At 43.4% G+C, this 17,858-nt stretch overlaps 1 protein-coding gene across 1 annotated transcript in view; it reads right to left on the reverse strand.

Moving 5' to 3' along the window:
• TMEM39A (transmembrane protein 39A) overlaps positions 1-17,858 on the reverse strand; it is a 266,042-nt gene that overhangs the window by 145,692 nt on the left and 102,492 nt on the right. Inside the window, exon 2 of the mRNA XM_086935575.1 lies at positions 6,893-7,086. Within this exon, the coding sequence (XP_086791701.1) occupies positions 6,893-7,086 (194 nt within the window). The remainder of the gene's footprint in view (positions 1-6,892; positions 7,087-17,858) is intronic.

The following is a 17,858-nucleotide window of genomic DNA, read 5'->3' on the forward strand; positions in this document are numbered from 1 at the left end:
TGCATAGATTTGAGACTTAGTTGTGAGAGGCCACTTATTGGTCAAACAATACTACTTTTGGAATGTCAGCCTCCAAAGTAACCATTGGTGGCTGAAGTCTCATAAAGAGATACAATCAAATGAGGTCAGTTGTTGTGTGGCAAAGTCTGCATGGCTCGGCTCGCCCCATCGTCAGAACCTATGGACTCAACATTGTGTCATACGCAGACGACACCCAACTCATCCTCTCCCTATCCAACGAACCCAACACCGCCAGACACAACTATGGAGAAGGCATGGAAACCGCTGCCAAATGGATGAAAAACAGCTGCCTACAACTAAACACCAACTAAACGGAAGTACTCATCATGGGCCCAAACCCCGGCGCCTGGAACGACACATGGTGGCCCCCCGCCCTCGGAAGCCCGCCAACCCCCACGGACCACGCACACAACCTGGGAATCATCCCGGTCTCAGAGCTCAAAATGGACCACCAGATCAACTCAGTCTCCTCCTCCTGCTTCCACACCCTCCGCTTCCTACGTAAGACCTTCAAATGGATCCCCTCGAACATTCACGCCCTGGTCACCAGCAGGCTCGACTACGGCAACTAACTATGCCGGAATAAACAAAAACCTCACTGCAGGCTACAGAACATCTAAAGCGCCGCTGCAAGACTGGTCCTCAACCTGACAAAACACTGCTACATCTCCCAGCACCTGCGCACATTCCACTGGCTCCCCATCAAAGCTAGAGCCACCTTCAAGATGCTAACTCACGCTCACAAGACCCTCCACGACACCGGACCAGCATACCTGAACAGCCGACCCCCAAAGGACCCTACGATCAGCCCAGCTCTCCTATGCCGTGGTCCCCAGCACCAGAAAGACTAGATCGGGAGCCGGTTCTTCTCCTTCCGTTCGGCCAGAGTTTGGAAGGACCTTCCGCTCCCACCTAAGACAGAGAACATCGCTCCCCATCTTCGCAAGAAACCTCAAATCCTGCCTCTTCGACAGACCCCCTCCTTGATGCACTGGAACATGCGATCCTCCCTCCCCCCCCCCCCCAAACTCCTACCCCTACCGCCTTGAGACCCTTACGGATGAGTAGTCCGCTTAACAAACACCTGATTGAATGTATTAAATGCTTTGCTGATCAATCAATCACAGAGATGAAGTTGTTCTCTGGATGATGTTTGATGGCATTGGACTTTAAATGTTTGGATGGAGTGAGCGTTTTTTTAATGCAGTGGTTAATGGAAGGATGAAGGTTCAAAGGACGTTAGGATTCGATAAGTGAAGCTACGCCACCACCTCTCCACTTTTACCAGTCAAATGTACACTGGAATAACCTTGTGGGAGGACTGGGCCCATAAGCTGTTGGGTGGGTTGTATGAACCATGTCTCGGTAAGGAGCACACCAAGGGATTGGTCTGAGATTTTAGTCAGTAGGGGTGCTAGATACAATACCAGTGACTTGTTGCTTTGAAAGGCACAGTGTAATGTTTTATAGATGTTTGTTCGAAGGAAGGTTCTGCTACAGTAGAACAAATTAGGGGCTTATGTTCACACACTCTAGCAGAGGACTGATTTACTTTGTACAATTTATGTTGGGTGGTGCATGTAATCTGCTCCTCACAAGAGTATGGCGAGTAAATACAAGGGGTTTTTCTAAGACAGTCCAGTTCAATTCGAAAAAGTCCACATTTATTTGCTGACCATTTCATATGTGTTTATGGGTAATGTTCAATTTATGAACCTCTTCCAGGAGACTGTTAACAGGAGCACGTAATCTCAACTCTAAGAAATAAGGGCTTAAACAGATCTCTCAAGTGTTCATTTGTGATGTCCATGTATTGTTTAGCCAGACTGGGCACATAGTGTTTTTGGTCAATGTGTGTAATGAGTTGACAAACGGAGGATAAACAGTATGGCTGGATTGAGGAAGCATTTCTGTTATTCTAACTTTGCGGGAGCTAATGTGGGACCATCTTTAGACTTCCAACTTGAATAGTCAAAGACAAGATCAACTCTTTAGAGGGTGCTGGATACTTGGTGGATGCAGTAATTTCTTTTCAGCATTGGGAGGGGGAGGGTTTGTGGTTTTGTAGTGCTCAGCTGGTTTTAAGACTTGTTTAACTTCTTTATGGTGAGAATTTTGTTGCGTGATGGTGTGTGCGGTATTGTGGTAGAATCTTCATCTGCCTGTTCCTGGATGAGCAGTAATTTGTGCTTTTTATTAGAGGGTCAACAGTTGTGTCAAGAGCTTGAGGGGCAGGCTTGCTGGCTAGGTTCTGGCTCTGGCAAGGGGAGGCCTTTTGAGGAGTTTTCTGAGAGATGCCAAAAGATAGTCCAAAGTGATAGTCCCTGAACCAAGAACTGCCGCTTGATGGAGAAATCCAAGACAAGATTTTGTATCCCTAATGCCATTCCTTGACACTGACATCTGTCCAAACTGCAGCATCAGATGAAAAAGTGAGCAGCTTAGTCCTCATTTTTCTTTTGATTATTTTGTAATATCAGAATAGTAGAAAATCAATCATTCAAAATTGTACAGCACCAAATTTGCTCCAAGTACGAAAACAAACCACTGATCAGGTACAACTCAAAATGTACATGTAAATGTAAATTGATACTTGTATAGCGCACTACTCACCCGCAAGGGTCTCAAGGCGCTTGTACGAATACCGCTAAGGAACCCATCCTGGCTTTCCCTGTGAGGCGTCCACTCCTGGGCACCCCCAAGGTGTAGGCTAGGCATCCTTAGCGTTGTGGGGGCTGTTGTGGAGATTAAGCAAGCTATTGCCCAGAGTTGCAGAGTGGGACTCCATGATTGGAATAGGTACCAAGGCGAGAATTATCAGGTCCGTGGAATTTTTTAGCCCAAGACCCGCCGAGGCGGGGAATTGAACCCTGGTCCCGGGCTAGACCTCTGCATCAGGGTCTGCCACTCTAATCATTGAGCCGCACTTCTCCTCACCATACAAGACTAATTAATCTCCTGCATACCACGGATCTACAATGGGAACTACGCACAATTTGATATCTGGGTGTAACAGTGTACCATTTGGAAAATAACTTGGTGGATGGGAATATGGAAGATGCATTGATAACAATGAGACAATCTTTGCCGCTCTGAAGTGTTATCACCGATGGGTAGAATAGTGGTCTCTAAAATGACGGTTGTGACCAGTTTTCTGTACTTCTTTCGAGCAATTCCTACAGTGCTCAAGAAGAGTTTTCTTTAGGGAACTGCAGATGTTACTTACTACATAGATATGGGGCTCAGGCAGGCACAAAGTTGCAATAACAAAGTTGTATGTTCCTTTAACGTATGGCAGATTAGGGGCACGAAACTATGATATGAACTATGCTGCTGTGCAACTACAATGGCCGATGATGTGGTTAGCCGCCAGACGTAGTCCAGAATTGGAGGACGTATCCAAGAACCTACAGGCACAGAGTGTGTTGGAATTGTTAATGGGCGAGACAAATGTTATCAATAAGAAGGGGAACATGCCTATGGGGACAGCAGAGTGGTGCTGGAAAGTGTATGCGCAGATGCAACACAAACAGATCCTTCAGACCACCAAACTCCACCCAACTGTACCAGATCAAGCATCTTTTATACCATTAGTCCAAGGACTGATGCAGCTATTACAGTTCGGGATGATCTTTTCGATAATGTTTCGTTTGATATTTTAGTGTAAGTATACGAGCTGGATCCTGGACATTTTCTCATGTATACGCCTTAACACACCAATAGTTTCTTTATTGGAGCACAATATATGAAGCACCAGGGGTCTCTCCCCTTGATAGGGGCTCTACTGACACATGGCCATGATAGGAAAACAGTGACTATTTTGTATAAAGCACAGCAGAGTCAGAGCAGGGCGAGATTGCCTCTGCACAGGGAGTGGTGGGAGACATGTCTAGGAGTGCATTTTTCGGACGATATGTGGACAGGGCAAAAAAGAAGTTTCAATAAATGCTAATTAAAATACACCAAGTTCAATTGTCTTCATTACACTTACCAGACTCCTCAAAGAATTGATCAGATCGATCTTGGGGCCACAAAGATTTGCCCTAGATGCCCAAAAGATTAAACGGATTTTTATCATACCAGACAGCATTCAGTGGCTGCAGCTGCCAATCCGACTAGGGGGGCAGCGTGGGGAAAATATATTAAAAAAATACACAATTATGCTGCCAGCCGCAACAATCTTCTGCTCTCACGCCATGCCTCGCTGCTCCTGGAACTGCAATCCCAGGAGCACACGCTCCCAGACTCCACATGCAATCCCAGCACTTCTCTCATGCAATTAGCATGAGAGAAGCGCTGGTACAGGGCGGAGCGGGGCAGTTTCACGCTCCAGCAGGGACTGGAAGCCTCTGCCCCATGAGCACTGCTGATATCTCAGAAAAACAGCCTGAAAATACCAAAGTGCGCATGTCGATCGGGCCGCCCTAAGACGACCGGCCAAACAGACATGCGTTTCAGTGCCTACCACTCCTCCTCCCCCTGCTGCCGACGTAGAGACATTGCCAGTCCCCACCCTAGACTTGCGGCCTGGAAGTGAAAAATAAAATGACAAAATAGTTTTATTGTTATGTTATTTTTCTTCTGCCTGGGGCATTTCACCAGCGGGGCGACACCCCGGCACCATAGTGGAGGAGCCACCCCTGATGGTATTGTCCAGAGATATGCAAATGTTGTGAAGTAGTGCTGGAATGGGTCTTAAGTCTTACTGGCAAATTGATACCAGGAGAAGCCTCACAATACATTCTGGTGCTGACGGTCGGTACAAAGAAAACAAGAAACCTTTAAATGTATTTATCTGGATTAGTCGTGGCCAAAAGGCGCATAGCCATGTCTTGGAATGTCTGCTGCATCGTCAATTAGGGCATGGGTCTCAGAGCTAAAGAAATAGGCGTATGCAGAAATCGATATGTTGTCTCTAGCACTGACTGCAGGTGGGGGTGACACAGATATAGAAGAAATAGGGAGATTATATGGAAATATTGGCGGAAAAGTCAAGAAAATAGACAACCTTGAAGATTATATCCTTTATTTGCATTGCTGCAATGCTTTAGATTAACGTATGGTCGCTTTTCACAGTCCTTGAAAGTCCAGCTAATCGATTTGTGGGAGTTAATGCAGATATACATATATATATAATTTAACATGCAGTGGAGGTGGTCTGTGGCTTGGTCCCGGCATGATCTGTTATCTACATGCAATGGGGGCACTGATGATTGTTTATAATTCTTTGTTTTCTTTTTTCTTTCTGTCATTTTATATGATTCATCAGTTACAATCTACAGAAAAACATACGAAAATGATAATTTGTTGCCTTGGTCATAAAGAGTGAAAATGCACTGAACTCGTGTAAACACAAGCCCTGTTCAGGGACTAGAACATGTTAACCATACCTTACAATACACACAGACGCGCTGCTTGTTATGTACACGAACATGTATACGTCTTATTAGCTAGGAAAACAAAAGACAAAGAAATTCTAAGAAAAAAAAGTAGCCACAGGAAAGCAACCGGATTCTCAGAAATTGAGTGTGCTATTTTTTAGTGGTTGCCCCACAAATGGGGATGAGCCATCAACACAACAAATACACGTCTGGGTTGAATGTCCTACAAAGATGGGGGAATGGAACAAGGCAAGAAAGAGACTTACAGCATTATACCTCACTTATAATTGGCAAAATTGGAATGTCATGAAGTCTTATCAACTTGACTGATGCCACGCCCTGCTCTTAGATTGTCCTTAAATTATTGGTCTAATCTGAAACTTCTGGGCAGACCCAACAAACTTTAACAAAACACGGTCATAGTAAATATTGCTCACAGCCCTAGAGTAAATGAAGACCACTTTGGAATTGTACAACTAAAAATCCAGCCTTTAAAAGTTACAAAAGATTAGAAATGAGGCGTGCAGCGTGCATCACGATGAAAGGAGCATCAAGATGCCCAGAGTGGTGGAAAAGAGTGCCGTGTGCAGGGATTCACCATTACAGATACTATTTAGTATGACAAAAATAAATGAGCTCGAAGACTGAGTGCTGCATTACTTAGATTTAGTGGGGTCAAAAAAGGACACAAGAATGGGCGCTTGCATTACAGAACATTTTAACTCATTAGCTGATGAGCCCGCTCCTAATGCAGCAGGAGGGCAGTGGTGTTATCAACAGTAATCCCAACTACTTCATAAATTAAGTATCCAGCATGGACTTCAAGGCACCACAGATACACAAGACTAACACATAAGGGAAGTGTTATGATTGGGGAGCCACTAAAATGATGTTTTAAAGTTCTAACATGTAACAAATTTCCAAAAAGACTAATTAAACTATCTTGAAGTAAAAGTGGACAGTGGAGCCCCTCATTGCCAGTACATTCGCTAATCCCATAGTCGGACTGTCACCAGAGGGCAACCGTTCATTCATGAAGACGTGTGGCCCCGCGGCAAGGGCGACTGACTCCGGAATCTGGGGATCACGGTTTGATTCCCGGCGCCGGCAGCATATTAGCCCAGCACCATGTGACTCTGGGCAATAGCTTGCTTAATCTTCCTGACGGCCCCCAGCGCCTAGAGACCCTAACGGGTGATTGTTTGCGCTTTACAAATGTGGATTATTATTATTATTATGTTCCTAACTACCAATGATACAGAGAGAAACCATTCATTCATGTTACTTACCACCAAGGATGGAGGGAAAGGGGACATGTCAAAAGGCTTAATTTACCATTCTGGCAACACCACTATTTCGGTGGTGCTGACTTTATATACCCCCGCTTCAACAGTCAACCTACAGGAATCCAGTTATTGATTCAATTCCTAGTAAAGAGTAAGGAGTAAAGTAGAGAGTAAGCAGAAGAACAAAGCAAAGCAAGATCTCACCTGTTCCTCAGCCCGGTGCCATTGCCACAGGTCCCACCAACCAAAGTCTGGAGAGATGGCAACGCTGAACGGCTTAGCTGCTGCCGACTAGGACCCCTTCTTCCACCGGGCATGACCAGGAACCAATCCACTTCCAGCGCCACCAGCAGGCTCCTCCCCAGGATCCAGAAAGCAACCTCTAGACCTGCCACGCTCTAAGCAAACAAAAACATTTTACGTTAATTTTGTAATATAACAAATTTAATAGCATCAAGACACTTTATTTTGCAATACAATGAAGGTAATAACATAAAAAAATTATAACGAGAGAATAAAGGTCAGCTGGCAACAATATATCACAGTTTCAAAGTAAAGGTTTGCCAATCTTGTAAATGTTCCTACAAAACAATAGTAGGCCCCCCATCACTGCCACTCAAGGCAAGCCTAATTAAAGTCTATCCCAAGTTCAAAATGTAATTACACAAAAGCAGTCCACATTAAACTTCCAGATAAATCACACAAAAAATGTAAAGCATATAGAACCTGCAGCAAGAGATTGGTAAAAACAAAAAAAAACATCTTGAACACCTGTGAAAATAACACACCACCGACTTCCCATCAGGAACAAAGGCATCTCGAAAACTCATCAAGATGCACAAATCACTCTATAAAACTACCTCCTTCCTACCACTGAGACAAATTACAAACATGCACGCCTAACCTACCTACACTCCTTCATTAAAGCCTACCACCAACTAGTCACTCTAGCTGCCAACCAATCAAACAATGGCAAATACCATCCACCTAGGTACCAAGTCATCACCATCTCCAAGACAGTAAGCCACCTTTTTTTCTTAAAGTCCCTAGGAATTCCCCTCTCAATCAAATAGGTAGGCTCGAAGCAACACTTGGCCACACTAGAGTTTTACTGCCATTAAAGGAAATAAAACGCAGACATGAATATTACATAAATGTAAATAACCAATTATGTATCCAACATATCTTCTTACTAGGCACTGAACTGTAATGTGCAAGTCTGACTTTTTTTTTTATTCAAGAGTTTAGCACTATTGTATCGCCCTTTGATCTTCAACCACATGGAATTCAGGTAAGAAGCTCATAAGAGTCCTGGCTGTGATTGTAGTGTCCAGTTCGCAACCTGGCATCCGCTTTTAAGAAAATTCACAAAGGTTTAACAGACTAGTAAATTTAGAACTATAACCAAATTAATTTTTGTTAAAAGGTACTAAAAGCATCAACATGGTAATGAAAACGCAAATGTTGTTCGTTATAGAGTATACGCTGCCGCTTGCCTTAGACGATACGCTGGAATCCGCACTCAAAAAAAGCGTTTCCAGATATGGTAGTAATGCTGGATTCATTCTTACGTGCTTAAGTTCCCCGGTAATTGAAGCCAGATTCCTATGTAGTCATATAACACAGAGCTATTCTGTGCTCAAATTTCCAGCTCTAAAAATGCTAAAGGACTTCTGTCCAGTGTGCCAACTGTTACACTATTTCCAATGAAAAATATGGCTAATGAGGATTGTTGGTACAGGAATGCCCATTGCCCGGTATACTGGCATGCACCCCACCCGCTTGGGAACCAACTGCTTGTGAAACTAGTACCCGACTTTTTGCTAACCAAGCTTACACAGTGATCTATTTATTTAACTACCATTTTTCTAGAGCTTCATTGCCCCTAAGGGTGTTAGAGCACCTTAGACAAAAAACATAATAAAAAGCAATTCTGACAGAAATACATTTGGAGAAAACAACAGAAGCAACAACAGTGGAGTTTGGGAAGATGAAGGGGTAGCAGGCGGAGCAAGAACATTGGAGGTTGGGGACAGGAGGGGACAGGATGGATGGGCATGGAGACATGGGACAAAAATAACTGAACATGGAACTCACCGTGGTTTATGAATGAACCAACAGCAGATTGACAAGATGAAAGTGCAAACAGACATTTTAACAGCAGAACCTAGTTGCTGGATATTGCATTAGAATCTGATTCCCCTAGGAAAAATTTTACCCGGGGAGAATTTAGAGCTTTTAAAAAGGATAAGATGCTGAAGCTAATCACATCTGAAGACAGTAAATTAAAGGAGGACACAGTATTGTCAAAGGAGGATTGTTTTAGAGCTTGGGAAGTATGGAATATGGATGTGTCCAACAGGAGGGAATTTCTCATCGTGCTAGGTCTCATGCTTCTGGAAACGTTAGAAAGATCAGTGAAGTGTGTTCTAAGGGACAGGCCTTTTCCTGGTAATGCCAAGGTCTAAAACCTGTTCTGTGACTTAGGAGTGCACCACGAGTACCCTCTTTTATCGATGGTGGCTTATTGTACATGTCCTGGGTTGCGGACATAAAGTGGTGGCGCCAGCAGTCCATTCCCTGGTAATGCCAAGGTTTAAAACTTGTTCTGTGACTTAGAGGAGGGCATCAAGCGTGTCCTCTTATCGATGGGAGACTACTATCCATGTCCGGGGTTGCGGACAAGAAGCGATGGGGCACCTTACTGGCTTCTGCTAACTAATATTCCTCACTGCGCAGAGAGGAGTGGGGCCTACTGGCCGTACTCGAGGTTCAATTCTGCTTCAATGTGGCACCCAGATACTTGCACTGACATGGAGTGTGTGTTGAGTGCATGGCTACATTGTGCATGTGTGACTCATACGGAACAGGAAGACTGTGTGCAATAACTATTATGCACACCAGTGGGATTCGTTTTGGATGGCCACTGGTTTTAGCATGCTGCAACTTGAACGAGGGATACAACGTCCCCAGACAGTGGAAATATGCTGTTTGTATTCCTGAGGTTGAAAACTCAGACGCGGAAGTGAGGGAGAATGGAGACACTGCTACCCTTAGAAAGTCAATGAGGACCTTGTAGTAAGGGACTGTTTAGATTTCCTGAGCAGTGCCATTTGGTGGATGGTGGAAGGTGAGTAAGAAGATTCTGTATGCAAGCATATCTTCAGTAATTTTTGATTGAGGTATGATTTATTTTATAAACTGAAAGTAAATGAAGGTTTTGTTGTTTTATAACCGACGTGAAAACTGCCAAACAAACTTTATTTTTCTAAAGTCTGGACTAAAGACAGTGCTTAATTTGAGCCAGTGGTTGCCGTGGGGGCCTCCTGCACTCATTATTGTGGACCAGCCCTTATTTTTCCTGATGGGATATTTTCCAAGAGGAAGGGGAAAAGAAAAAGATGGAGGAAGAGACCAGATGGAAAAAAGTCACAAAGGTAGAAAGCCGGAACCTGCCAAAAGTGAGAAGGGGGTGTCTGGTACTGGATTAAAGAGGTATGAGAGGGATTGAAGACTACGCAGCCTTGGCATTCGATACGCTGACATGTAACAGTGCAGGTGGAGGCCTCTGAGCAGAGCTTTGGGCACAGACGCTCATTCTTATACAAATAAAGTACAGAAGATTCAGTTTAGTTACTAGCTACTAAATTCTTCTTGCAGAGGATACCTTAATGCATGCAAACTCCAGGCCTGTACGTGACAACTACAACATAGTGGATGGTGGCAGTAAACCACAAACCCAATAAATCATACTTGGCATCACACAAGTGTTGGGGATCATTATGATGTTCTTCAGAATTTCTTGGTTGGATGTCAGATCTGTACCACCTGGGCTACTGGATCACCACCTACTTGTGAGAGCTGCTATCCACAGGCATTACAAGCTGCCTGCTTTCTGGGACCCAGAAGGATATCCCAAAGCATAATAAGATATGGCCACCTTTACTAGCATGGTAGTGGAATTAGAGGTTCACTCTTTGAATGTCTGCTCTGACTCTTGAGCGTAAGTGGAGATGGATTGTAGTCGCATTGTCTTTATATAGATGCTAAAACCTGTTAAGGTGGTCAACAATTATAAGTACAGATCAGCAGAAATACAATATCATATAATAAATAATGAAAAGCATCAGATGGAAAGACAATGTTCCTAAAAATCGAAGAAAACATTTTTTTAAAAAAAAGGACAGACCTTATCAAAAGCGGTTATAAAAATAGTTTTTTTCATCATAATTGATATATACATATTATTCCATATAAACATATATCAAAACATTAAATGAAATCATAAGATTTATCATGTCAGAATGCATAAAATAAAGATATCGAAAAGGTTTTAAAACATATGTACTAATCAGTTTTTGTCAGAGTAGTATGATAGATGTGTCTGCATGACAAGCAATTGTGATACTATTCCGTAAGAAAAAATTGCTTAAAAAGCATAAGTATACTTCTCTCAAATTAGTACATAAAAATAGAACATGCCTGAGATTCTGAATATAAGAGAAGCCATATTGTCTGTCATATCCGCCTTATATCATCTGCCAAATGTGTTTCTGGTAATAAAGCATTCATGCAAAGATCAATTTAAAAAAAACTCACTGCATGTTCATTCAGTATTTTAAGACATAGATGAGAGATGTTCAGTACAGCTGTATTAGTAATGATTGTCAGAGTGTTCTGCTGTAAACAATAAGTTCTATCATTTGAATAACCACATATTCTGATACTCCTTTACCTGGACTATATTGGTCCAATTTGTAATGTTTTCAGAGTTAAAATTAAAACATTTCAGAGTTACTGCCAGATTTTCCGACAAAACAAAATTCAAGTGCAAACTATCCTCCAATTCAATTTAAGCTAAATATTGGGGCATATTCGGTTGGGCTTCTTTCAAGCAAATGCCCCGGTGAACAATATTGTCGAGCACTTTTGCACAGGTACTCATGATGCCAGATTCCAAATGAAGTGTATACACAGAGATAGAGGCTTCTGGACGGAAGTGAGTGATTTCGAAATCTCTCCTTCTCCTCGATCTAAGAACATGTTTTTTCTGAAGGAATGTATTCAACACCAATCTTGATCGTTAGGAGGAATTCTGGCATTAAAAGCTTTCATTAAAGTGGTTATTGGTCTCTTACTGATGGCGGTGTAGAATGGAAGGCCTGCTCCATGCGACTTCACTTTCCCCTCTGTATGTCTGGTGTGCAAGGTATGGGAGTTTATCAGACCGAAACATGTCTACGTAAGTATAATTTTGTAGTCTAACTGGTCTTCGTCCTCTGATTATCGTCCCGTAACTCCGCTCTCCAGTTCTCGTCTGATTTTCTGTCAGCGCTGGGACGCTCTCGGGCAGCCATGCGCTTTAGAAATCTTTTAACATTTAACATTATCCTTCCAGACAGTCAATTTAAGCCCTGCTGCAGGGCAGATCGTTTCAACAAAGTGCAGTGAGCACTGGACCTTGTTGACTTGCTACTGCTACAAAGTTGAAAAGGTTGTAAGGCCTTCCTAATTCTGGTTACGTATATGTGGACAAGAAGAAACAAAAAGCATAACAAATTAAAAACAGTAAAAGGCTATGAGTTTTTACTGAACTTGGCCAAATCCCTGCAAATTCTCCTCTGCCCATTGTCTATCTTATCACTACTTTGCGGTGTTTGCTTTGTCTGAATATCAAAAAGCAACTTCCCCGATAGCCACCTGTCACCATCATCCCATATCAGCTCTTGCTTAGCTGTAGTCAAGATACACAGAGGACTCTTCCCTCAATCAATGAATTGCCACCGTGTTATGGACACCTCGCACCCTTTACATCCCACCTCACACATGAAGCCAGTGATGGGGAGTTCATTCGATAAGCTTTCCAGACGACGTACGCACGAACTGAATACCACTTGGTGTTTGCCAGGGGACGTGGCTGTATCAGCTCACGACACGTTTCCGCCCTTGGATTGTTTGCTTCAGGTCTCCGTGGTTGCAATCATTTACAACAGCATCATGCGGTTGGGTTTACTGCAGATTAGGTCGCTAAGCACTCTGTCTCCAGTCAGGGACTAGACATTACTAGTCACTGTGCCAGGTTAGGACAGCCATTGCCTTGGTTCTGCGACACTGCCTCGACTAGGCAAATGTGGCCACAATGACATAATCAGAAATACCAACTTTCTGTTAGGCAGTAACCATGGGAAGTGCAGTGGGGTGTAGGGTGTGATATACAGCATGGTAGAGTTTAACCTCCTATGCTTTCTACTTTTTCATTACATACAAGTTTTATTGTTAGAACTTGCCTGTAGTAAACAAAACATCAAGACACTTGTAACAACTTATCAGTAGTGAAGTCACAAATGCCCCCGATTGCACGTGGCATCGCAGGTTCACACCTTGCACTGCCTCCTCTTCACTTGGACACTGGTGGCCTCACACATCACTGTTCCCAAGACTTGCAGCGTTGCTTCTGATACAACTACATGTAGACAGAAACCAGGTCATGCAGACAACATGACGACTGTCCTATGTGAGGTCATCTCTCCTGCAGGAGCAAACTGTCCATCACTTGTTTCCTAAAGTCATTTGTTTCCATAGGACACCTCTGCGTCCAAGGTCAGTCCCACAAAATACCCTCTCCTTGTGCATACACTTGAATATGGGAGAGCTGCACTTTAAAAAGCAGGAAGCATTTGTGTTGCTGGTCATCTAAAAGAATAGATTTGTAGAAACTATTACCTTATGTAGAATTGTGCTGCAAAACACTAGACTTCAATATTTTTAAATTTTAAAAGAAAAACCACACTGAAGCTAAATGATGGGCCCATGCAGCTGGCATCCTGTTCCCCCTCCAAACGTGTTGCTGGCGTGAGCTTCTTCAGGAACGTGGGGCTGTCGTGTGTTGGTCATCACAGAAAGTGCTCCAGGGGCAAGGCAGTGAGAGTGAGTGGGTGCAGAGGGAGGTTTTCTTCATATTATGCTTCTGTGCTTAGTCTTTGTTCTCACATTTACTAATGCATTATGGTAGTTGAAGTCATGTTTAAATTTCGACTTGGTGGAAATGTTAGTGCATTTATCAACATGGTGTACACAATAAAACTGCATATACCAATTTTATTTAGGTACACGTACATATTTTTACTCTCCACTTGCTCTCCTTGCCTTGCCAAACAAGGATTAAAAGTCTATACTTCGACAACTTCCAGGAGCGCTGCAGTTCATCTTTTTTCATTCCTATATACGGTGTCTGATGGATCATGCATTATATGGAATAAAGTAATGTGTAAGTAATGAGACTGTGGCAAGTAACCTTGGAAATCCATGAACTTGAATGGGCACTCTGCTGTCCTATACGATGATGGAATTCTTTGCAGTTTGGGTACAGTTGAGGCTAACTTTACTACATATCATGTTCTTAATATTATGGCTGGCCTAAAACAATTTCCTTCCTTTAATTTTTTTGATTCCATTCTGCTTTTATCTTAGAATTAGAATGTAGCAAGTTCATACTTGTAGGTGTTAGAAGTCACAATGCTAACTGTCACAGTTGGCTCAAAGCCTGATCAGTCCCAATGAGACCAGCAGCTAATTTCACTTACGTATTGAATATGTAGGCGCGAGGTCTGGCAAATGACCAATAACACGCAATAAGCTGAGCCTCTCAAGGCCCCATAATCATCCTGCAGATCCTGTGTCCCAAAAGAGGGCACATGGACTTTCCAATATGGCGCCCAGTATAAAAAGCTAAAATACTCTAGTGCGTTGCACTTCACAACGCGGACCCTGCAAACCAGTTCACCTGTGACAATGTGTCATAGATCAACAAGAAAACAAAAATTACTACTTTAAGTGAAAGTGAATATGGAGTAATGAGGTTCAAGCATAAGTATCTAAAAACACCACTGTTAAATCGAATACAACAGGTAGAGAAGAACAGACCGGCGCGTTGCATGACCACAACAGAAAACCCGCTCTCCAACCAGACGCGTTGATGGTTATCATGCCAATAAATGTATATTTTCACTCAAGACCTTTTTGGGATTATTCCATGAAAACCACAAAAATGCCCTAAATAGGTCTGCATTTGTAGTTTTTTTCTTGTAAAGCTTGGAAGGGTCTTTACACTTTGGAGTCTTTTGCAGCAGGTGCGATTTTGGGTCCTCCATCCAAATCAGCACCAGTTTTGAGACCACAACTCCGCCAAGGCCGGTCCTGAGCCCAGCTGTGAAAGCAAGAGGGTTATGCATAGGCTACCCCACCATGGAAAAACAATCCCAGCTACAGAAACGTCAAACAAAAGACATCCCAGCACTGAGGAGAGAGGAATCTCCTTCACAGAGAGCTACGACACCTTGCGGTAAAAGCCAGAGATCCCTGGAAGCCACAATCCACTGTCCTTCCTCTGGTTGGTGCCCAAACAGTATGAAGCTCTCTGCACCCAAACAGTGTAATAAGGCTGCCAGCTTCTGACCCTCTCAGAATCTTTACCCACAAGAAGCTATAAGTAAAATGTATAGATTTCTAGTGTTTCTTTTGGACTAGGAGTTCTGCATGAGATGGTAAGATCCGAGACAGGAGGAAAAAAAGTCTGCCTTTTTTCTATGCCATTTACTTTTATTCAAAACTAGAACACAGCAAAATGCAAAAAAAAAAAAATATATTCAAGAAAATTGATTAGTTCACACCATGTAGTCCTGTTAACAATACGTCTGCACTATAACTACAAACTGGCAAGAAGCTACATCCTTAAGCCAGGAAAGAGTACCTAACCAGTCCATTTACAGGCAACCGTACTAAAAAAATGCTGCCTGGCAGGTTTCTCAAAGCTGGCCCTATCTCTGACTGGAGCACCACTAACTGCTAAGCGGAAGCTTAATATGTAATGACTGTTCTGCAATCGCATGAAGCCATTCACGGGTTGTTATGGTGCAATAGTTGGTCTGATACCCTTTTACCAACTTATCGCTTGATCTCACGCAAAGTATGCGCCCCAGACACGCACAACAACTCTACATTCATGATTGTGGAAGCTCTGCAGCTGGAGGCTCTCAGGTGCTTGATCAATTCTTCTAGGGTGCCCTAAACCTCTGGATATTCTCCAAAGATGCATGGAGCAGTTCTGACTAAATAAACAAGCTTATCTAGTGCACTCATGCAGGCTTGTGCACGACCACCATCATGCCCGGAGATGATCTTCTAGCAGGAACCCGAAGCACAATGCCTCATCGACAACAGGGTGCACACCAGTCACTACGCTTCAGTGTTCCCTCCCTGGTGCTCGAGTTCAAAATATTCTTCCTATTTCTCCACTTAAACTTCCACAAAGCATACCTGTTCACTATCTAAAATCACTAGTAAATCGCAGAGGAGGCGCTTCTCCAAGTTTTATTAGAAACAACAAACACATCCAAGCAGTGCGTCCGATCCACGGCTCAGCAGCAAGTCGTCATCAACCACCAAGCGCTCCAGACATTCGCCTCCAGTTTACTCCCATCACGGACACTTCCTCACTTCACACATAGTTTTCTTTTGAATGATATTGAATTTCCAATACTTTGATGATAGCCAGTTTCTGCGGAGGATATATCTTGTGAATGTCCTGCATTCTAATGACCTCAAAGTTCTTCCCTCTGTAGCCGTGAAGGTCCATCAGGTCCATCCTGAGCACCAAGAACCTAAGGGAATTAAAGGTATGCTGGGGGAGGTGGACTTATCTAGTGGCTGGATAGGAAACTGGATCCCAGATTGGCTAATAGTGGAGGCAGCAAACGCTTTAATGTGAATGTCCACCAAGCCATGACATTGTTTCCCGTCATTCAACCATTACGGTCTTCTTTAGTGGACCTCATTTGACAAGCGCCCCTTCGCTTCTAGGCTTGGGAAAAGCATGCACATTTGGCAACAGCTTAAAGCCTGACGCAACAACATGTGGGATTTTAAACGAAGATCTTCAACGTCCTACCATCTTAGCGTGATAGCCCTCATCTCTCCATGAAACTTCTTTTTATAAAGTTGGCAACCAGATTATGTATTTTAGGGTCACGTGGGATCTAAGACTGCCTCTGCTCTGTCAGGCCAATCATTCCTCAATTCATATCCCTCCAGGTTTGGGGTGGAGGGCCTCCTGCCCTGCAGGTGTGCGAGTGCATGCAGGTGTGCGAGTGCATGCAGGTGTGCGAGTGCATGCAGGTGTGCGAGTGCATGCAGGTGTGTGAGTGCAACTGTGCGGAGCATTTTTCAGCTTCTCGCAAAGATTTCAAGTATTGCGAAGCTCAGAAGGAAGCAGATCTTGTACCTCCGTCAGGAGGAAGGATGGTGCAAGCAGTGGTAAATGTAACAGGCTTTAGCATCAGTGACGGGTACTAGCAGTATGTACCAGAGTGCAGGAGTAATGAAACTTTCCAGTTTGAAAGGCAGTTGGTCTACAGCTAGCTTGTGGTGAGGGTGGGGGAATGTATCTACATTCGCCTGGATTGTTGAATATCCTGTTAGTAGAACTGATTTCCTTTAAAAGCTGCATTTTGTTCCTGTATTATATTTAAGAGGAAGGAATGGCTGATGCAGGATGTTCACGCGAGGACTTTCACTACTGCATACCAGGAAGCAGTGGTATCCCTGGGCTTTGCGATTGTGCTGTGCAGCCATTTGCTTTTTTTTATTTATTTGTGGGACAGTATAAAGAACATCGCAACAGGAAATATTGTCATATAATGGGTTTTGAGGTACAAACCTCTACTATTGACAGTTTGGAAAGAAACTAGCAGCATAGTGCTCCCAGTGCATGCGAGTCCCGATGGAAGGCTCTGCGTGTATTAGCAAGGCACTATTATATCTCACACAGTGCATTTACAAGGAGACACAACTGGTGCAGGGACAGGACAACGGGGCAGGAGGTGACAAAAGACACCAGCAGTCTTACGTGTGGAATTCTATTTACCAGTTTTATAAGGCGCATGGCTACCCGAAAATAGGGATTCATAGCGCTATCAAAAAGGTTTGCGCTATCCAAGAGGTTGGAGGGAGAGCATGAGGATTAAAAAGATTGAGAGAAAAGATACGTCTTTAGTTTAAAAGAGAGGAAATGGAGCACAGGTGAGTGGGGGAAGAGTCAGAGTGATGAAGTTCAAGTAAATTTAAAGATAAGAACCCTGAGAAAGCGCATGGAGATTTGGGCGCACCAAGGAGA

Source organism: Lissotriton vulgaris, chromosome 8 (genome assembly GCF_964263255.1).
Source record: "Lissotriton vulgaris chromosome 8, aLisVul1.2, whole genome shotgun sequence".
Taxonomy (NCBI): domain Eukaryota; kingdom Metazoa; phylum Chordata; class Amphibia; order Caudata; family Salamandridae; genus Lissotriton; species Lissotriton vulgaris.